Raw genomic sequence first — 22,886 nt, 5'->3', positions numbered from 1 at the left:
TATCTTCCCATGAACCACGCCGATCCTGTAGGCCTCATCATTTTAAAATGAAACAGCTCTTACATCGTCAACTGAGTGCCGATCATTTATTTAGGGGGAACACTCAACAGGAACCTTACGGAAAAGTTATGATCATGCACGCTTTAAAGGAAGGCTTTCACGTCCATCAGTAAGACTTTCTATTGTTTTTACTGCTCGTATTCATATGGTTGCTAACCAAATAAACACATGTATTTGTAACTGGCAGCGTTACGTTCCTCAACGTTCAAAATCTGACCAGTGTTTATAGAAATTCTCGTTTTATGTGTATTGCTGTAGTGCTCGGCTTTACAGCTGTAGAGACTGTATGGTTCTTTTTTAGTTTTATTGTCATTTCTAATTTCATCCAGTGAATTAAGAGTGGTGTGGCTGGGCAAGTGATACAGACTCCAAATATTTTCCTTGCACATCATAAAACTCTCAAGTAACCTCCCACACCCAGCAAATGGAGCCAGGCTTGATAAAACTTAATTTGCTAGCTGACCCACCCAGTCTCTGCTCAGAATGTTGTACTTCTGGAAGTAAAAAGGACATAAATCAGTACGCGCAGTAAGTTCAAAATGTTGTTTTAGCCTCATACACAATCTTGTTATAGGTGCAGAAAGAAGGTTGTGGTGTCTTAGTAAGTTGCAAGGTAAAATTTTCAGTACCTCAGATACATACTGAAAGGTCTGCTGGATGGACTTTATGGTATGCCTTATTATGAAGCTGGACCCATGAAAGTAATCGGCAGTGATTGAAGTGGTGCTGAAATAATGAAGTTGTTGGCTGAAGGTGAAATTATTTATCAGGTGCCTGTCTCCATCTCTGACTGAACAAATGCGCGATGGCCTTGCAAGTCGTTGTCGCATGTTTTGTGACTACAGGATACCATTATCAAGACTGTGTAAAAACTTTTTTGCTAAATAAAATGTTGTGCAACTAAACTAAAGTGAACTTATCTGCACAAAATATAATTTCTGTTTTTAGTTACCGTCAGACTCTACAGGATGTCTTATTTTATAAAAAATGACCACATCATCTCCCCATCTCTCCCCATCTGAGCCTCTTTCCCATACTTGCCATATTTAAAAAAAAAAATATTATTGCAAGCATTATTCTTAAAAATATTTATGATTGTTAAATTTAAGATTAATCTCCCCAGCAATTATTAAATTGCATAGAAGGTCCAGGGTGTAGAGCACTGGTGTTATGTTCTTAGCCCATAAAAGCCTGACTAGGGCATTTACTGAGCTGCGTGTTGACAGGATATGTGCAGTGTTTACTGTCGGGATGAACGGATGGGTTTAGTGATCAGCATGATTGGCTAATGAGAGCAGTGGCTTCTTGGCTCTTGTGCTGCAAGCTACTTTCATTCCCAGGCTCCACAGTCTGCAGATGTTCGCCTCTTTCCCTCAGCAATTCATTAAAACTGAAATTAATAGAAGCAGGCCTCCCCGGATCTGATCCTTGCAGATTTCACCACGGGTTATTGGAGATTTGGGGGTTTATTTGATAGTGTGGCCTTGACTGGCTCACAACCGTCTCAGGACATCTAGTGTTTCGCAGCTTTGGGCAACTGTGGGAGGAGGTCAAAAGCCAAACTGAGCCAAACTGTTTCAATGGGGGTTAGAAGGACATCTCAAGTGCTTCAGTGAGCAAAATATGTTAAGTGGGTGACTTTGCAAATGGGAATTTTTCTTCTATGAGTGGGCTCACCACAACACACACTGGAAGGGGGAAGACACTTTTCCCAGCAGCCGGAGAGAAAACAGTTCCCCTCTCTGTCTCTCACAAACACATATTAAGCAAATCTTTTCAGAAACACGTCCTTGATTGCATGTTGTTTCATGATTTTGAGGTCACCCCATGGTCACCAATTAAAATCCCAGATTAGAGGCTAACTGACAATTGACCCCCAGTCGCTAAGCGTGAACGTGATCACCAATTCCTTTCAAACTGTGATCAGATATCTAGGATGCTATCTAAATTTGCCAATTAATCCAAATCCTTCCCTACATTTTTTTGTCCTTTTCTCATATGATCACTGATGATTGGACTAAGAACTTAAATTATTTATTTTACAGTGTGGGGCCACAGTGGGTGCCATTTCGAATACCACTTTTCATGTATCTTTTTTGTGACAGAATACTACGTTGGAGACCCAACAGACCAATGAGCATTAAATCATATAATGTGTGACCCCCCATCCCCTTTGAGATTCCCCTTAACTATCATTTATGGATGATAAGGATCATCGTCATCATGATAGTAACAGCATATGTAATATTGTCTAATATATTTCACTTATTAGAATTGCTTCACTTAGGTCAAAGTGTTAAGACAAATAATGAAATTTCCCCCCTTTCCTTATCCTGTTGTAAAGTTTTAATGGTGTTGTTTTGCTGAAGTGATTTACACCCTGTGGACTACCGCAACACTTCACGGCACCCCCTTTTAAAGCCCCTTGTGTTGTTGCATGGTGGGGTAAATAAACCTTCAAGTAGTTTTGGGGTCAGATTGGTGCCCAGCGTTTATGTCTCATGTTACAGAAGAGGGCAACATTATCCCGTAGAAGGCATACGAGAAAGTACACAAGCAAGAGGTTCACACGTCACAAAGTCACGCTGCGGCTGCCTTAAAGATCTGGACCTTCGGAAGGTTTTATAAATGAGATTAAAATGGGAATTCGATTTCAAAAACAACTTTGTTCGCCTCATCTTTTCCATATTTGTATTCAGCGAGGGGCTATGTGGCCCAGTGACAGCTTCAATCCAGAGGTTTCGAAAAATCATTCAGTGAAAAACAGCCAATGGCATTACATCATCTGCCTCCAGACCTCAAGAAAGCCTGAGCATTATATCCAACCCCAATCCGAAACACATTGCATGTGATTTCATCAAGCCGATGTTAAGTCACAGTTGCAGATTTTTTTCTCCCCCCCAGTGTCGGCTTGATTGAAATGTACAGCGCAGCCAGCGTGTGTATATTTTCCTTTTAAACACACACTCTGACTCAGTGGCCAGTGTCACCAAAGCAGAGTCAGGTGTCCAGATGTCCTTTGAACATGGAGCACCTGGCAGTCGGGTGGATGTTACTCATTAACGCTGAGTTGCGGCAGAAAGAGACAATTAATCACCCGCAGACGCTTCCTGCCACTTATACTCGGACTTGCAGGATGAAAGAGTTTTTCTCTTGTACTCCAGCACTTGAACTCTACCTGTTTGTGAGGATACACGTTGATATGGCACTTGATACATTCCTGTCCCATGTTGGCCCACGAGTTGCCGCTCATCCACTTCCTCTTGCACTTGGGGCACTTGTACTCGCCAAAGCAGCGCTTCTTGCCCTGGTACGGGGTCAGTCCTTCACCTTTGGGTCGGGCCTGAAACAGCATAACAAAAGCGTGGCTGAGAGGTTGAGAATAAAACATGAGGTTAAGCTTAAAAGTTCCCTGACATGAAATTGTTCCAGAAAAAATCGAATTAACCCAGTGGGTTCTTCAGAGTCTCGTGTGACAGAACAAAATCACTGAGCAACTGCAATGCTTCAAACGTTTGGAAGCCATGAATGTTGGTGGGGTTAGGGTTAGGGTTAGGGTGGGAAATTCTCTGGGCAGAGAGAAAGCATGAAAAAGAGGGAGGTAACCTTTCCCCTTATGATGACATAAGGGGACAAATTCCAGATCTGACCATCTGGGCTGCCAGTCTCACCTATAGCCATTTCTAGCCACTGCAGGACCATCGACAGGCTAGGGGGACTAGTAATAATGTTGAATAATCTGACAAAGTGAAATTTTCATGATAGGGGACCTTTAAATGTGGGTTATGTGACAAACAAGCGTGTGATTGGATTTTAAAAAGAGGGGTGAATCAAAACCCAACTGTATGCCGGGAGCGTTTATATACCGCAGCGGGTCCAGTTCCACAGGTTTACCAGGTCTTGCACAGGTCTTACTGAGAAACTAAACTTACACACTCTCGGATATCTGAGCTTGGTGAAACTCACAAAGAGCATCTTGCATTGCCCAAGGAAAAAGAAAACTCAATAAAATTAGATCAAAGAGTTTGGATGCCAAGAGTGTAATCCCAGATAAACAACATCTAACTCTACATTTACCTCCACAATAAAGTTTTCACCACGGTCAGATATCCCCATGGCCCATTGTTTCACTTTTAGAGTTTATTTTCTGTAGCCACAGAGAATAAAATCCTCTTTGGAGGCCAACAGCCTGTGAGAAAGTGGCCAGAGAAGAGTTAACACCAGCGCCAGTATCTTGGTCAAATATACTGCAGCCAGAGTGGAAAAGTCACTTTTTCCACTTTTGTTCTTTTTTAAACAAAAGTTGTAAGTCATCATTGTAATAAATGACAAAATGTTGTGAGTGGCCAAAGCAAGCACAATTACAGACAGCACGCAGGTCTGTTCAGCCCTTTCACACTCGATTGTGCATATTGTTCCTCCAGTACGAATGAAATGGAAAAACCTCATATGCTGGGTCTGGGAGGTGCAACGTGAAGTCAACACTGTAGCTAATCATGAGCAAGTCAGCCCGGCATTTTAACCTCATTTTTGTTCAGATTTTTTGGGCCAGAGTTAAACTCACTGGGCTCACTTTTGACTCTCTGAACACAATCTTTCCATATTACGACATAAGAATTCAGAACTGTTGTTAAAATATCATTGATTTAATCAGCTGAATCATAATTTACATCGTCAAAACTGCAATGCTGTTTAAAAAAAGAAATGTCAATGCACACCACATCAGGACGCCTCTATATCTTTGTGAGTGCTGATGAATTCTGACCGGGCTGCACGGTTTCCATTAGCACTCACTGGTTCCGCGTTGGTTTAGTTAGCATCATAATGTCAGATACTCTAATGTCTAAAATTCTGACGAATTCTGTTTTTGCATTTTTGAGACTTTATAGCTTTTGGAGGACCTGTGGGAACCCCCTTTTGAGTGGACACAGGTAACAGACGGTACCGTTCATAAAGAGTTTCATGCGCAGCGTGAGCACCCCTCAGTTTGGGCCTCAGAATGCGAGCAGACAAATCTGTTTTAAGGGGCGTCACCAACACTCCTTTTAAAATTGCACAGGGTCTGTCTGGCTTCATTTCAAATCACAGTCAGCCGTTCTAAAAATCAACTCAAGTTTTAAAAATTACAATTTTACCTAAAACAAGCCGCCTCTGTGAATGGTTACGTGCTGTTGATTCTCTCCAAAGTTCTCAGTCTTTTACTATTAGTTACAGATGTACTATGAAGCTCTTTAACTGCATCTGACGTTCCAAAAGCTCTGTTTCCCTATCTGATGTCAGCTTTATCTAAATGAAATGGTGCGAGTTAACGGGCTCCTTCCTGCAGGATCGTTTTCGCTGGTTCCAGATTTCATTGTCAGGGTGGAGGTGGATGTGTAGATGTGTACCCGGGTCCCATTCGAGTAATCAGCGGCGTAATCGCAAGCATGTGGGCCGGCGGCGGGCCAGGCGTGTGCGTCAGTGTTAGCATGCGGGACGCGATAGCCTCTCCTTGCCAACGTTAAACAATGTGACTCCGCCACTGTCAACAAAACATCTTCCCCTGGCTGACAGCAGCTGGAAACGATGACACTGGTGGGGCTGGCGCGGCAACGCGGGCCGTCCCGGCGACAGGGGACTGACGTACGGCTCATGCGAACAAGTGTGGCCCACCCCTTCCCCCAGCCAGCCCTAATAAAACCCATGATCTGTACTGGGTGGGGGAGAAAATAATCAAATGCACAACCCTCTGTGAAACCAGTGCTGAATACTTAATCATCCTCTACATCCACGAACAAACCCGTGCAAAACACCTCCAGCTCTTCTGGGCTTTAATTAGAACGCACTTGTCCTACACCTATATATGTACACACCAGCTATTCAAGTTACATGTCTTCATGTCAGCATGGCTAGAAATCTGTAGACAGACACCTCTTGCTGTGAGACAGTCAGCTAGTTCCATGCTTCTCTGTACTCAGGTCAGTTTTTTGGAACAGAAATGAGCCCCAGGCTACAAAAGCTAAGGATAGTGCCACACTCACTTTAGTAACTTTATCCAGCTTAAATATTCCAGGCACTTCATCCACAGGGCGGAACCGCGCCTGGCGTCTGTTATAACCACATCTCTGACTGAATTATAAGAAAAATTAATAGGCTACGCATGCTTGTCTTATTCTAAATAGCACATAATGGTAATTAATCAGTTCTTTTTTATTTCTTGAAAGATGCGAGAACCAAGTCTGATTGTAGAATAAAGTCCATTATTCACGGAATGGTATTACACAACATCAACTGTTTTATTATGAAGACTTTTATAAATATATTTAACCACTTTGTGCACTGAGCCCCTAGTGGTGGATGCAGGTATCTGCATGCTGTTCAATTGTTATGAAAAAAAGCTACAATATGTAAGTACATTTGATCATACATGAAATCCAAATTTTATAGAACTATTCAAGTACAATTTCAAGCAGATCAGCAAACAAATTTCATTCTCTATTTCAGCCACTCCACCAATATTGCAGTTCTAAACATGTTTACGATATCAAAATCTCAAACAGCACAAAATCATAAGGGGTCCAAACAACATTTCTAATTCATTAAAAAGCTGAGAATGTGAAAATAAATTATTTTAAATTAAAAGGTAAACTTCTTCCGTTGTATCTTGCCCAACACATTGACCAATGTAATGGCACATTATTACCAATTAGTTTTGTATGTTTTTTTTTATTTATAAACAATTTCTAAATGTTTTTCCCCAATACATGAGTACATTATTGATCATTGTACCAGTCAATTTCTCTATAACTGTGACCCTTATATTCATATTTTTGCTCTATATAACCTGTCATGCCTGTTTTATGAATATGAATTTCATGATACAGTGGCTGCCATGATGAATGTCATTACTGCTAAAACCTCAGACCTTCTGATGTCATTTTTAGGGCACACTGCTGAGTTCAGCGCTGAATTTCGAAATTCACTCCAGTCCTCCCTTTTTTGACATGATGGCAGATAGCAGCAGTAAAAATGGCTCTGTGTGTGCAGGAGGCCTCAGCGGCTCGATCCTGGGCTGGTGCCAGACCATACACATGATACTCTGTTTACAGATGGATGACCTATTTTAGTTGTGTTTTTCATAGATTTTCAACCAATTGAGTGAGTAGCCTCATCAGTTAAAGAAAATTAAATACTAATGGTAATAATAATAATAATAATGGAGGGTGATTAAAGTACTGTCATACTCCTCAGTTGTGGGATGTTGTCCAGACAGTTATGGTCTTTAATTGCTGTCACGTGGTACTTAATAAGCAGAAAGGATTACCCAGTCTGAACTCTGCTGGCTAGTAATTGGAACCAGACATTTTTTAAATAAAATCTCTGATTCAGAGTTTATGCTGGAAGGACTATTACACTTTTAAAAAGTGAAATACTATAGGTCCGCTATGATAATCAATTATGCTCCTATTTGATTTGATCTCTCTTGATGCTGTGTTTTTGTGTGGCTCAAATGTTGCCCAGTCTAATTGTGTGTTTGATTTTTATTCTTTTTAAGTAAGTGCATCCAGACTGAATTCATTTGTATGAACTGCACAACAACAAAAAAATGCCTGCTCTGATCTTACTGAGAGTCATTGTAAAGGCAGACACATTACAGCTTCACATCATGGGCTTCACAGCTTCATCCCGAGTGATGGGGAGGCAAAAGAAAAATTCACATATCCGGAAGATTAATGAGACTTCATGAGTCAAAGCGATTATGTTGGCACATAAGATTATCCTTTACCGTAAACAACTGGAGGGGTTATTATGGCTTTCAGTCATCCGTGTCTCATCACAGGGCTGTCAGGATGCACGCGAGTCACTGACAGGCATATTTAAGGCATGGTTAGATTAATCTCCGCCCTGCAATTGAAACTTTTCGACGCTGACAACACATCGCCCATAACAACCTTTCAACTTCGATTTACTATTGAGCATCAGGTCTGCGGAATTCCTAGAAACCGGCCTGAATGAAAACAAGCTAAAGCATCACGCAAGCTTTTAATGAAATAGTTGCCAGTTCCAGCCACAGGAAAGGAACGAGCTAATGGAGTCCATGGTGACGTGTGTGTGTTTTAAGTCGTATGTTTACTCTGCTTTGCCAGCCGCAGTTCTAGGACGTAGTTTAAACAGCGTTCCCGACTGATCTGGAAATGGGCCTGTTTGGCTGTTTTGAAAGTAAAAAAAATTAAAATCAGTGCTTTAAAATGGAAAGGCAATCAATATTGTCCATGTCAGGATTAACTGGCCGCTGTTTGCTCTGAATCGCTCCTGAGTTGCACTTTCAGCGTGTAGAGAGTCAATGTTGATTCACAGGCCTGGCCCTGTGTTGAGATAAGGCTGGATTGTTTGGAGAGGCTTCTTTGAGTCTCCTGGAGGTGGGGAGGGGGGGTCACTGTCCGAGCTGAGACTCATCTCACACACATCCACATCTCCAGAACACCCACACATCATGCCACAGCTCAGGCTTTGGCCATACACTCATCAGACCAGAAGAATCTGTTACAGACACTGGAATAATAAATCATATGCCAGAATAATGAAGGAAATTTGATTAAAAGAAAATGACTTCTTTAGACAACCATGTAATACAGTGATTGCAAAATTGTGAGAAAAGTGTGAGAAATAAAATAGGCAAGAAAAAAAAAAAGAACAAATGAAGCAGATCCCACCATCCCACCCTCCTCCCAGTCCCTCCAGCTGTGTTCCCTGAGGACGATGGAGGGGCCCGGGTTCGGCTGATATCCCGGCAGCCTCAGCCTCCCTCCAACAGGACAAATACCACAGCACCACAGTCATCTCTCCCAGCTGGAAACAGCCCTCCAATCAAGCCCAGTGGGGCCGGGGGTGGGGTGCGGGTGGCGGAAACCAGAAGCAGATGGGCTCCACACTGGTACGGCACCAGAAAACCTCCAACAACATCATCATTAATTAATATAAAAAAAAAAAAAACTCTTAGATCCACTTTGAGTTCCACTGCATGATATCAAAAAGCATGGTGACCAAGTCCAAAATGCTTTGCCAAAATAAATGCGATCCGGCCCTTTTACGATAAGGAAAGGGAAGCCTGGAGGTGCGCATGATGGAGGTATGGTATCAAATATTTTTCTGTAAAACGGTGACCACCGCCGAGGCCTCTCTCCATGAAAGTCAATGAACCATAAGTGCAAGGCATTGGGTCAAACAGTTGGAGATGGTTTGGGATTTAAAGTAAATACTGGACAAGTGTGTGATATTTCACAGGCTTGTAGGATTTTTTAAAAATATATTCTCAGTTTCTGCAGGAAACCAGTCTATTAAATGGTTAACTAAGATTTGTTTCAGGGTGAGGTTGGGAAAGAATTTGCTGGGGAGGCAGCTATGCAGCTTTTGAAAATGGTGGGTAATAACAGTGCAAAAAAAAAAAGTTTCTGGCCTCAATTTAGGAATTTGGTTTTGTGAGGAAATGCATTTCATCCATAGAGACAAATGTCTGCAAAGAGCCCCGTCCTGTCTAAACACAACAGTTTCTTGGACGTTGCACATTGGAGTAGTGGTGGGGAGAGTGCCTTTGAAGATGACACCACACATAACTGAACCTCGGGAAGATGTTAACTGCTCTACATCTGTAAACCCCCCACACACATAAAGTCTGCAGTTCGTTTGTGCAGGCCCAGTCCCTGGAGTCCAATGAAACTAATAGAGACAAGCCTGAGGGCATGAGCGACAAATCCATTCAGTGTCGAGAGTACACACACACTTTTTTTTGGTCTCTTTGTCAGATTAAAAAAAAAAAACATATCACTTAATAGGTACGCCTGTTGATATTGGCACATTTTAAAGGTCTACAGGCTGTATCCCATTTGCAGCCACCCAGTATTCCATTTAAACACAGTCAGTTTCTGAGTTCACTTATATGTTAAGTGGTATAATAATTGCAAATTGCCAGCATTATTCAAGTAGAAAAACTCAGTTGTGAAGGTTTATTCATTTTCATATTAAGGAAGCAACACTTGAGCTGTCTGAATGTAAAAACAAGTGAGCAAGGTAACTTAATACTATTGGCTTGCTTCTTAAACTGTGGTACACTTGTGGTAGTTGGGCTCCCTCTAGTGGTATGTCCATTTTTACAGCTGCTGTCTGTGCAGTGTAATGCAGTGTAGCTAGTATTCTTAACACAATTGGTGAAGTACAGTTAATATCATCACTTGCTCTGTGTTTGACTGCAATAATGACAATGAATGGCAAAATCCTTTGAATATATCATTGACTGTCAGTCAAATGACTATGACTTTTTAAAACAATAGTTTAAAAATATGGTAACATACCATCTACCAGATTTGAGTTATTTTTCTTAGACCACAAATGTAATATGGCACAATTCAGAGCTATGCAGAGGAAAATATGGACAAGACAGTATTGCTTTGTATACTTATGAAATAATAAATATTATACAACAATCCTAATTTCATACATAATATTTTCACCTAATGAACTGATAATAATGAATATTTTCACCTAATGAAATGATAAATGATAAACATCACAATATGGTGATAATGTTAATATGGATCTATATTGAACATAGCTGTGCTCTTACACAGCTTTGAAGGTTGTATTTCCATGTTCTGTATTTCTGTTATGCTGTATTTTACAACAAACTGTTCTTTCAAGAAATTACCACCACAAAGGAAAATACAAAAGCCCTCAAAATACCTATAGGACTTTTTTTTTTCACCCATCCACACCACAGCTCATAGAGCCAGTGTAAACATCAGTCAATTTTCTGCCCACGTTACAGTGGGTGTTAAGTGGTTTTGACCTGAGATTATATGGGAACCACAAGTAAACGGTGTCAGATATTCAACAAGATTAAGCACACCGCAACGCTGGGAATATACGTCATTCGGAAAACGCCAGGAAGCAGTGCAGAATACCAAAAACAGTGTCAGACGTCACGTTATGTCTGAAAAAGATGGACAGTATGAGCAGAACATCGTGTTTTCAACACCCTCCATTCATGATTCTTCCTCATACGAATATCAGATGGCTTAGTTCACTCTGCCTCCACGGCAGAGTCAGCCGAGCATCGGCACCCAGCTCTCAACAGCAACCACCACAATGTAAGCCCTGTCTGAGCCTTTATCGGGGGGAGGCAGTCGTGGCCAAGAGAGCCTGCAGATGGCCTTTCCCTCAGTTCCCAACACAACAGTGACAGTGTCACCCGCATCAACTGCGTCTGTGTGTCCGGCTAAGGAACACTCCCCCCCCCCTCGTCCCCCCACCCCCAACGGTTATTTCCGGGGCTGTGCGGAGAGCGGCCTAGTCTTGTGCAAGCATTCCCGTCAGGTGCATGTTGTGTTGTTTATTAATCCCGAATAGAACGTCTAAATGAAGCCAGTGTTTCCCAGGCCTCCTTGGGTCAGTTTTTTAAGGGTGCAGCTGTCCCCCTTTTTTATGCCTGGAAAAGACACCATGGAAGAAAAAAACTGACAGCGGCAACAGGTGTGCTGTTAAATGACAAATCTGCCTGCTCCCACAATGCCTCAGTGTTGTCAAAAACAATCCGCCCCGAATGTGAGCGCTTGCAGCCGCTGAAAGGGCTCACAGATAATAAAGCACGGCCCCTGCGGAGTAACAAGCCAACAGCGAGGGAGGCAGAAACCCACTCTATCCATTTCAACCTTTTTCTCTGTTTCTCAGCAACGGGTACTCAGAGACGAGGGCCAGTGTCAATATTTCCAGCTATTTTATTTTAGCAATTAAATTAGGTAATGGTTTCAGTTGTCGAACATACTACTTTGTCTGTGGATTGAGTAACTGAGATGCTTGGACATGAAAGATTCACTTTGAATTTTCGGAGAGCCTGCCGCATCTTAAGTGGTAATCAGTTTTTTGAAACGGAGCGCAGTTTCTTTGGGCGCTGGACTGTTTTCTAGGTTATTACAAAGCAAAGCCATGTTTTCCAAGTATTCCAGATAGCCCTGGACTGCTTCCTGGTGCCTGGCGACGGCCCCGGGAGTTTGGCTGCTCCCTTTAACCAGCATCTGGAAGCCATCAGTGTAAACAATGGTGTCCGTGGAGCCGAAGCCCTTCTCCTGACTCCCAGGGGACATCGCTCAAGAAAGCACAAGAACACCAAACCCACCAGATACATCGTTCTCAATTACCCCCACTGAGAGGGCTCAACTCAGCTTTCCCCCTAATCGGGGTTTAGTTTGGCCTGGGTACAGAATGAAAGATTTGCAGATATGCAGAGAGGCACACAGATCGCATCTGCTGAGTTAAGTCTCGCTCCGTGCTCGCGTTTTGTTTAGTTTTCTCATTAGAAGCAGCCGTTTTGATAGGGCCGCTAATATATTGACATTTGAGCTTAAGTTCTGCTTATGAAGGAGTTTACAGCATTGGCCACTGTAGTAAACCTGTACGATCTCAATTTCTAGATTTCCAAATCATTTCAGGCTTTTTGTGGACCTAATTGCTTGTTTTCCTTTAAAAAGAAAAGAAGAGGAAAAGTTAGTTTGTAATTGAATATGCTGTGGCAGCCTGTTTCGACATGTCAGGCCTGTGAGTAGTGGGAGCTGGCATGGCACAGATTCCTGACCGATATAGATAGCTTATATCTGCATCTACAGGCAAGGGTGACACAGGAAGACCATAGAAACGTCTAGTATCGTCTGCTTATAATAAATCATATTTGTTACACTTACATTACCTTTATATTCATTGTTATAGAAGTAAGTACCCCTCTAAATGAATTTATCATTATGGTCTATGGTTATTTATAAATGTCCTAATTTTATTCACTCAGAAAGAACATCAAACTGATGTTTTAAATGACTATGATGAAAATGTGGATGGAATGGAATATTTGCATAAATGTGGAGAGGCAGCAATTAGTGGAATGGAATGTTGTGTGTAGCCTGTCACTTTAAAAGCTTCACATCATTTGCAATAATCTTAGTAGAGTTTAAAACAGTTGCACTGATTAAAGTTGCAGAAAATAACTTCCCTTCGTCACACTACTTTAGTACAAATGATTATTACAATAAATACATCTATAAATGCACAATAGACACTGAAAAAGTGAAGAAAAAAAACTGAATGGGAGATGATACATTATCTCAGAATAAAACACGCACAGACATTCAGTTTGGTGTTTTTCCACTAGACATCCAGTTTAAGGTTCGAGTATTCCTATTTTTCCATTGAACATGAATGGGTTCATAGGTGTCTTTGGTCGGACAAAGCCTTCCCTGCAGGCAGCTGCTCTTCCTGGGCTATAACTGCTGAGATAAGCATTCTTATCATGTACAGTGGTTGCTATATATATCCATCAGCATTAGCCAGTCAGTCCATCATGGCTCATTCGCTTCCTTCTCTCCGTTTTAGATGTTTAGATAGCTTGTCATCAGTAGATGAAAGTGAATAAATACATTTCATGCTCCCCAACATGAGCACGGTGCCAGGAGCCAGTATTTCCTTTTTCAGGTACCTGACTCAGACACGCAGAATGATATTCATCTAGGACTCATATTGCACAGGCACCACGGCTCCAGACCAGAGGTGGGCTCATTGTTTGGAGAGAAAGTCAAGCAAGTCTGGGTCGAAACTTTTTTTTTAACACCCAAGCTGCCCAATTCCAAATCTGACACATACTCTAGGAACTAAGGAGCAGAGTCTGCAGTGTTGGAAAAATATTTCAGAGCCTGGATCTCGACCAGTGGGTGTATTTATGAAAACTTTCCAAAAACCTTCAAGTCATGCAATTGAACTAATGATCCTATAAACCATCGCTATTCTCAAAACATTCTCAAAACACTCAAAACAATGGTTTGAGGCAGACCGAGCATAGACCTCAATATTAACATACACACTGGAGGCCGGATAGCATAACACACAATAAATCAGTTCTTGGAATGGTGCTGCTATCTGATTTATGGGCAAAAAAAATTACATTTAGTCACAGTCACAAATGGAGAAGTTATTGAGATCCCACAATACTAGCTGTGATCTTCCCTGTCCTTGTTTGCAAGAAAACACGCCTGAAAGACGCTTCGACCCGAGTTCATCTCAGACCACCATTAAGCTGTTTTCTGCAAAAGCTTGCTGAATTATTGCAAGGTTCTGCCAAGTCATTAAATAAATCCTCCTCTAACAATTTTTGTGCTTTTTCACGGCTTGCCTTTTTGAGCCTTATGAGTATTCATCTTCTTGGAAACGCTAAAGCAAAACCAAAGCAGCTTGTTGGGCATGGAGAGTTAGCATGAAGTTAGTTTCAGATGAACCGATTGTTGAACACTTTGGTTAAATTGTTACGTGTTATGTTCTGTAAAGCTGTGAACATGGGAGTGAGCTCTTACAAAATAATTCATATAATGTAATGTAGCAACACAGTCTTGCACTTCTGAACATGTTTGAGGGTTTGAGAGAACCCTTCAGTTATGAGTCTGCTTCCTTACATGCTAGGCCAACACTGCCTTCTTCCATTTTTTTCTCTAGACCCCAAATGCAAGATGACCAAAGAAATATGTAGAGGACGTGTAATTTTTCTTATTTTTATTGTGCATTGTTAACTTGAAGTCAAAACTTATGGTCTCTGTTTTCTTGCAGTGAATGGCCTAGCAGGGCAGTGAATGGCAGTGGTGGCCTAGCGGGTAATGAAACGGACCCGTAATCAGAAGGTGCCACTGAGCACCATCCCCACACACTGCTCCCCGGGCGCCTTTCATGGCTGCCCACTGCTCACCAAGGGTGATGGTTAAAAGCAGAGGACACATTTTGTCGTGTCACCGTGTGCTGTGCTGTGTTTCACTTCACTTCAAACACAACTTCTCTTGCATTTGGATACGTGTTTTTGAAAGAACAATAAATTAAATCGTATATGCTCTGTGGAATTCCACAGACTACACCGCCCTTTCAGGCATATTTAGGGGGTGGGGTAATCAATCCTGTCATAAGTCCTGTCTTGTCCCTGAGTGTTGCGGAGAAAGAAGATTCATTTCGGTCTTATTTAGTTCCATTTGTGGAAAAGAAAGGCAAAGGTGACATTTGCACGAGTGACGCTGCCAAAGGACTCTCATTAGAGACGTACCCGGAAATGCTGAAATGTGTCTGCCAATAACATCCATTCTTACTGTGGAATGTGTGAGCAGAGAGAACATCAGCAGACAACACAGTAAGATAAATCCCAGTCTGTAGCATTTACTGACATTCATGAACATGGCTTCTGTGGTAGTAGCCTAGTGGGTAAGACACTCGCCTGTGAACCAGAAGACCCGGGTTCAAATCCCACTTACTACCATTGTGTCCCTGAGCAAGACACTTAACCCTAAGTTGCTCCAGGGAGACTGTCCCTGTAAATACTGATTGTAAGTCGCTCTGGATAAGGGCGTCTGATAAATGCTGTAAATGTAAATGTAAAATGTTAAAGACTTGTGGAAATATGAGTGCGCCCTCTGGAATTCAAATATTTACAGAGCATTATTAGGTAACCTTTAAATTCAGCTTAATACCTGGACACAACATTAATGTCATTAATGTCATATTTTTTCAAGACTTCATTCCCAACCATGGGAGTTGAGCTCTTCTTGGACAGGTAATCCCCTGATCCAATACAACAAATGGTGTTTTCATATCATAAGCAAACTAAGATGAAAAAATGTATGATATCTTGATCAAAATTAGCCTTAAATCTCCTTCAAGGACATGTCTATTACCTTATTATTAGCAAAGTATTACAGCTAAGCTTACCAGTTCAGACTGTGTTGTTATTAGAATATTGAAGGGTGGGAATTGTAGTTATGAATGGGCACATTGTATCAGGCCGTTCCTGAGAATAAAATTGCTTTTCTGGGCAGATATGTTCGCAAAACGTTGTAAGTGCATTGAATTTCGCTGAAACAAGTACTGTGTCCACATCTGTGTTAACAATCTGGCAGTGATGTCTCCAGCAGATAATATCAAAAAGCCCTTATTAGATTCATGCAAAGACGTTAATGCTGCCAAAGAGAGCGGTCCAGGGTGAAGAGGCATGACCAAGTTTAATCACAAATATAAAAAAAATGAGAGCACAGTTCACGCATCATTATTACTGGGAGGGGGAGTTTTTTACGTTTCCCCCGAGCGGCCCGCATCATATATCCATAAGCGCCTGAAATCAGTTTTGCATGTGCTTTCATAGCAACCGGCAGCGAGCCCACAAAACATGCTGTCTTCATGGAGCCGATGGATTGGCTCCTTGAGTTATAAACTACCTGCATCTAACTCCGTCTTGGCGGGTGCCGTTCTCAGGTTCACCAGGTTATTCGCTTTGCCAAACCCAGGTTCTGGGATTCTGCAGGGCTTACTTGCTGCAGGCCAGCTGACCCGGTGACAGGAGCCTCTGCTCTCTTTTGCTGTGAGCGGTGCTAACCTGTGCTATAGCCATACCCAAGTTCAGTGTTCCCATGAGTCCCGGCGCTAGCCAAAGCCACCATAATGACTTGTGCAGCTGCGCGGGGGATTAGGTTACCATTGCAATGAATGACATGAGCAGGTTGATTGGCTCATGTGGAAAAAGACAGAGGTGTGCACATTTCTTGTGTGTGTGTGTGTGTGTCTATGTGTGTTTATGGGGTGGTGGGTGGTTGGGGGGTGTTGTCTGCTATGCTACGAATGGAACAGCGACCAATATTTCCATGCAATTGATCAATCAATCAACCAGGGCAGGGGTTTTATCAATTAAATTCTGACTCTTCTGAAAAGATTCATTTGACCAAACTGGCACTAAACTTGCACTAGGCATCCTCTGGATTTACATAAAAAGACAATATTTTAATGATGATTAGTCATGCGTTGCATTTACAGGCAAGGTTTTAAATCATCTGGAATGAGGAAGCAGCATGTGCAAGGGCTGCAACAATCATCAGGCTCCTCCCCTTTAAATTATATTACCTTTGTTACCTTTGTCTGGTGATATAAATACAAGACCAGTGCTTAGCGTGCAGCACTGCGCTTTAAACCAGTTATAGTACCCTAGTACCAGTTAGTACCAGTTATAGAGATAGTACCCTTCTGCTTTCAGTTGCTGTTTTAACTTCAATTTCATGCACCTTGGGGTTGTTGTGCTACACAATGATAACTAAGTTTTTGAATCATGAATCTAGACACGGTCATATTCATCACTTTGGATCGGTCTGTGTTTATGAGGGGACCCGCCCAGTGCGGCCTGCCAGCAATCAGCCCCTCTCGAGCCCCATCAGCGTTGATAAGGATGAGCATGTCAGTGCAAAATCTCCCAAAGGTTTCACAGCCGAGCTGCAGACTAAATGCTGGCTTCTTCTGAAAGGAATAAGCCATCTGTTACACGTCTATCATCCCAGATAAGGTTTATCTGTTTACATTACCGACTTTCTGTTTCACTGTTCCTATAGAACACTCCCTCCACCCCACACCCCTCTCACTCTCTCCTTTTCTCTTTGTCTGCGCTTTACAGGCACAGCCTTTGGAGGACCATCTTAGTGTCAGTACAGAATTCAGGCTGACTGGAAGGAAGGTCACAGGTCAGTCTGTAAAAACATTCCCATGATGCCCTTCCTCCACAGAACTCAGTTTCCTTGAATCCCATGCTGCTGCAGAGTGTCGCCTGGTCTTTTGGATGGAAACTCTGAACAATTCCTGTCATTATTTAATCTTTATCTTTCCAGCCATGGTTTCTACTGAAAAAGATGCATAAGGTGTTCACAGGTTTTTACAAAAAAATATCATATACCACAGGTCAATCTGCGCATAATGTCAGTGAAAAGTAACAAACTACACAATCTTCTGTAATTCATGCATGATGTTGTGGCAAATCTTCTGTAGTGCAGAAGGAGGATCTTTGAAAATCTCCAAACAAACATGAAGACCAATTTTGGCCACCGACCGCAGACCTTTTCTAATTGATTCACTGCAAATTCTATAAATCAAAAGAGTATTCAGTCCCTTTCCTAGTCCTCAAGTTTCCTTGAAGCAAATAAATATTCTGTTTCTCAGGAATGATGGATACAAGAAGAAAAATCCAAAAGGAAACTAAATAAATAGGGTTAGCAAATGGAGAACTAAAATATTATTTCACAGTGATGCAATCAGCGCTTGCTGCAAATGGAGTGCAAAAGTTCTGCTACACTCCTGCTGTTGACAAAGGGAAGGCCCTCATATTAAATCTAATACACACGCCCTGAGTCCTGCACATAATCCCTGGCAATTTGCAATAATACCGGGCCAGGCGAGCGGTCTTTGGGTCCTGATTAAATAGGAAGAGGTCGGAGGCTCTGCTGGACCACAGTCAGCACCCCACTGGGCGAACAATATGGACTGACTTCCTGACCCCTGTGTCTGGGGATCCTGAGGACAAACAATGGGATCCTTAATTAACATCGGCCAGTCCCACCGCAAGGCCTTTCCTGACAGTCCTGATTCATCAGAGGGCACAAAGCAGTCAGTGTTGGTCCCTCATGACGCGAGCGCCCGGCTTAGCGCTTCTGTACCGTCACTGCCACCCTATGCTGCTTAATATTCCCCTGGCCAATGGGAGGTCAAACGCTTATTCTGTGCAGGGTCAGAAATCACCGATGGGCTAAGATAGTGCTGTTGTAGTCTAACAAGACAGGCCTGGGCACTTGAATGGGCTTCGTTCTTCAATAAGTGGCCTGTTTGTGGCAGGCTGTGTGATGATGAGACCGTCATAACTGCAGTGCGACCTTGCCCATGACCTCGGGCTTTTCCCTCCAACGAGCAAAATTCTTTTCCTACTTGAGTTCCTGCATTAAGCCATTATTCTTCCAGACGAGCTAAACACTCCCAAAACCACTGACTCCACCCCAGCTTTTAGCCAAACCATAATGTCCTTTAGTGTAAGAAAAAAGCCTGTGCTTTTGTTTTATAGGCCAAAATCGCTACATTCCTCCTCATTCCACCAATATTACTGAATACAGCTCCCCAAAAACAGTCAGGGCCCAGGACGAAAACTGTTTCCAGGAAGAAAGTGTGCATAAACTCTCTTCATCTGAAAAAACTACACAATTTCATTTGTACTAACATGCAAAGCCTTAAAGCAATGCAAATTATACGTCAATTCAAGAGCAACAGCTTCTTCTGAAGCAAATAAAATCTATAGGCATTCTGTAAGTAAGCATGAAAAATGCAAAGCCTATGCAAACTTTTTACTCGATTTACTTTATTTAATTATACCGATTATCTGTCCCATTCTAATTAGGGATATCCGAAACATTTCAGTGACCCACATTGCTTTCTATAGGCATGAGATCCATAATTTGTACAAAGTCAAGATTCAGATGTTTGCCTTTAAAGCAATTCTTTTAATTTAGGATTTATCTCTGAGTAATTAAATAACAAAGAGAGCCACTGCGCCCCAGCTCCAGCTCTAACCAAAGAAAAAAGTTAATTTGTTCAGTCGTCCCGTCAGATGTACACATGACAGTTTAATGGCTGCATGTCTTTGCAATTAATGCTCCCCCTGACGCAGACTCAGTAAACCTGACATCATCTTTCAGAAACAGGATGTAACTACAGCACTGTTTTCTCTCTCAGCCCACAATCCATTAGCATCAAATTGCGTCTTCGCCTGCATGTGGGAACTGCGTGTCGTGCCGTGGTGAACTTTTCCTTTCAAGAGTGCTGCCCTGTCAGTTGACATAACAAACATCTCTTAAAAGTAGGATCTCTGTGGCAGTGGCAGAGGGAAGGGAGATGGCTGTTGTATCAGCAGACCCAGAGGAAGAGTGGTATTCCTGTACAGAACACAAAACAGCTGGCAGGAAACCCTCTCTTTATATTCTTTTTAACTTTGATTTCCTTTTTGAGGAAGTGCTCTCAATGTGCTTTCTCGGGTGCCGTATCTCTGCCTGACCCTAGTCTTCCTTTCAGAGCGTCAGGCTCTGCTCGGAAAAAAAAAAAAATCCAATGTTAACTTGATGAACCCGCTTGGCTGAATCAAGCAATTGAGCTTTTTTTTTTTACATTCTGGTCCAGCGTGTATCAATGATCCGTGGCAGACGGACCAACGGCCTGAAAGGGACACTAAACAGCTGGCAGAGAAGTGTAGGAATGTAAACAAAGGATTTATGGAGTCACATCGCCCAACGTCCCAATGATGGCAATACGAGAGTCTGGGACGTTTCATGCGGTTTTATTGCGGCAGATTAAAAGAAATCTCAGGTCATCACTGGTCCGAAGGGCCGAATACAAATGGCAAGTTAAAAATAGCTGGGAACTGGGTCCTACTGAGGCTTCTTCAACCATTTTAAAGCGAAATTGCGAACTAGGCTTGTGCATGTCAGAGGTTGTGTCCGACCTCAGAAATAACAGTTTCAATTCCACTCTTTATTCTTTTAGGCGCATATCAGGAAATTGGGTGGGCCCAGACTACTGGGACTAATTGTTTTCCAACTGTGCTGTTCAGGCCACAATGATGTAAGAGCGTCTAAAAAAACACAATCGGATATCGCAGAGCATGAATGTATATTTGATGATTCTGTCTTATTCGGGGGGTACAACAAAGCCTAGATTGTTGAAAATTATTGCAATTATCACTGCAAGAGTCCACAAAGCTCTGTGATCGGCACTTACATCAGCCTATTATTCTTTGTCGACAGCAATGAAGGCAAGTCTTACAAACAAATATTACACAAGTGACGCTGATGTTTGCCATTTTTAAGTATTACATCATACAAGGGACTCTGCCAGTCATTACAAGTCATTCTGTTTTTATCAACACAGACCTTGTTTTGTCCTTGTGAATATACATCAGCCTTTTCAAAGACCTTCATACCCAGTTCATCACAACTTCATGATGGACAACACTTTTTTTTCAGGGCCCTCTGTAGTCAGATGCCATTTGTCAAACCTGAATTGCTGGATGTCCCACCTTTTACCCTGAGACCCTGTGAGCACCCTGCTGAGACCAGGAAACCACAGCGCCATATGGTCACTTCGATGAGAGGTGAGAGACACAGAAACAAGAGCAACACTGGGTCATGGAACTAAATGACCTGTATGATCGTAAATATTTTACAGTGGAAGCTAACATGTCATGATACTTACTTATTATCTTTATTTATTTACTTGTGTTTTCTTTTCTTTCTTCTTTCCTCTTCTATGCGAAGAGAATACTTCAGTCTGTAAATTGGGTTCCATTTTGAATGTACTTTGTACACAACCAAGTGTGCTATACAACACTGCATATACTGCATGCATTTAGAAAGATGTATATTGATATGTACACAAATTAAACGACAAGGAAACACCATTCAGTCATGGACAATTATCAATTCACCAAGTGTCCATGCCTTTGGACGCCAGAGATCTCGCAGGGAACCTGCGGCAACCTGGTTAGGGCATGCAAACTCCGCACACTCAATCAGCAAGTTGTGTACAGAGTTGATCCATAAAAAATACATTAATCATAATAAGCAAAGCTATGGCTGGAGATCTCACGTCCGTTGCAATGCAGAGATTTTACAAACAAGTCTCTATTCTCTTGCTTCAAATGGTCAAAAAATAAAGCTGGGAACAGGGCTATATATACACACATTCCACAGCCATGATAACAATTTGAACAAAAGATGCTTTATCTCCTTGGAATAAAGAGCACTCTGTATTATAATCGATGGGATTCATGTGTTTTCGATCAGCGCTGGCTAATCCGCAGCTCGCCCTTCAAAAGTCGGCAGTTCCTACAGAATAAATATAGTGATGCATCAAGCTCTGCAGAAGCTACGGGCCGTCCTCACCGGACTTCCTACAGTATTTTAATGGCAGCCATATGCTGGAGTGTGAGAATAAAATGCCCGGTAGGTGCGAAAGGTTGCCAGCATTGGCAGGAATGTACGCCACGAATAAGGACATTGGTATGGGGAATGCATCGCAGAGGACGTGACTCACGGGCCAAGCTTACATGTCGAGCTTCTCGCTCAGCTCCACAACTTACATTCCAGCAAAGCCATTTTCCATGAGGAAATCCCTCAGCAAGAGGAACATGGCAGGGGTAAGGGAGGAATCCATCATTCCCTTTCACAGCTGATTTAAAGCAAAAAAAGGAGGAGTACTAATAGGAATAATAAGTATTAGTGAAGGCATTTTGGCCCAGGAATGGGCACTGGGGACCAGGGCAATAACTGGCTGGCCGAATCAATCTTTAATTGAGCAGGGGAAAAGTGTTTACATAGCACGGTGGGCCATGGTGCCGAGGAGCTCTGGTAAACAGCTGCCCGCCACACTGGCATTCATTCCTCTAACTAGGGCTCCCTGCAGGGCCGTCCATCCCTGCCATGGCCGCTTCTCCCGTTGGCCAGCAGATGTGGAGGAGAGAGCTGTGTGGACCGGGCCCGTCAAAATTCCCCGACACCCTAACGGACTCACACGCTGATGAAAGGCCTCTTCCCAACACTGCCCTCCCCATACGCACACAAGCATCTGCTCAGCCATGACGTTTCCCCCGATCCCGTATCTAGCCTCCGCTTCACCAAAAAAAATCCAGCACTGGACCACACGGTTGAGGTTGGGTGTGGGGTTTATTCTGAGGTCCTGAACTACCCTCTTTAACTGACCGCGGGCCTATGACCATTGCACAGTATCTGGGAGAAGGAGTGAGCAGAGAGCAGCAGGGACTCATGAGAATGTGATTCACGATGCTCCCTGGGATCATAAGTCTTGCTTTCTTCAACCCTGTGAAGTTGGATCCTGGTGTTTGTGTTGGCAGGGTGCTGTAGTCCAAGATTAATTCTTAGTGAGAGACCAGCTTATCGTGGAATGCGTTTCCTTTAAGAGGCAATGCTTACAGTGAT

General features: G+C 42.5%; 1 protein-coding gene and 1 long non-coding RNA gene across 4 annotated transcripts in view; one reads left to right on the top strand and one right to left on the bottom strand.

Annotated features, from left to right (window-relative positions):
- The window catches only part of zcchc24 (zinc finger, CCHC domain containing 24), a 38,637-nt gene that overhangs the window by 4,925 nt on the left and 10,826 nt on the right, over nucleotides 1-22,886 (bottom strand). For both annotated transcript variants that reach the window (XM_028988853.1, XM_028988854.1), the window contains exon 4: nucleotides 3,239-3,403. In XM_028988853.1, the coding sequence (XP_028844686.1) occupies nucleotides 3,239-3,403 (165 nt within the window). The remainder of the gene's footprint in view (nucleotides 1-3,238; nucleotides 3,404-22,886) is intronic.
- On the top strand, nucleotides 134-21,036 carry LOC114795494 (uncharacterized). 2 transcript variants are annotated; one of them, XR_003750515.1, is made up of 3 exons: nucleotides 134-169; nucleotides 17,537-17,603; nucleotides 20,916-21,036. It is a non-coding gene; the product is annotated as an uncharacterized LOC114795494 (long non-coding RNA). The 2 variants fall into 2 exon arrangements; XR_003750516.1 differs by lacking the exon at nucleotides 134-169 and adding an exon at nucleotides 12,244-12,343.

Source organism: Denticeps clupeoides, chromosome 8, assembly GCF_900700375.1.
Source record: "Denticeps clupeoides chromosome 8, fDenClu1.1, whole genome shotgun sequence".
Lineage (NCBI taxonomy): Eukaryota > Metazoa > Chordata > Actinopteri > Clupeiformes > Denticipitidae > Denticeps > Denticeps clupeoides.
This window is presented reverse-complemented; position numbering and strand designations above follow the sequence as displayed.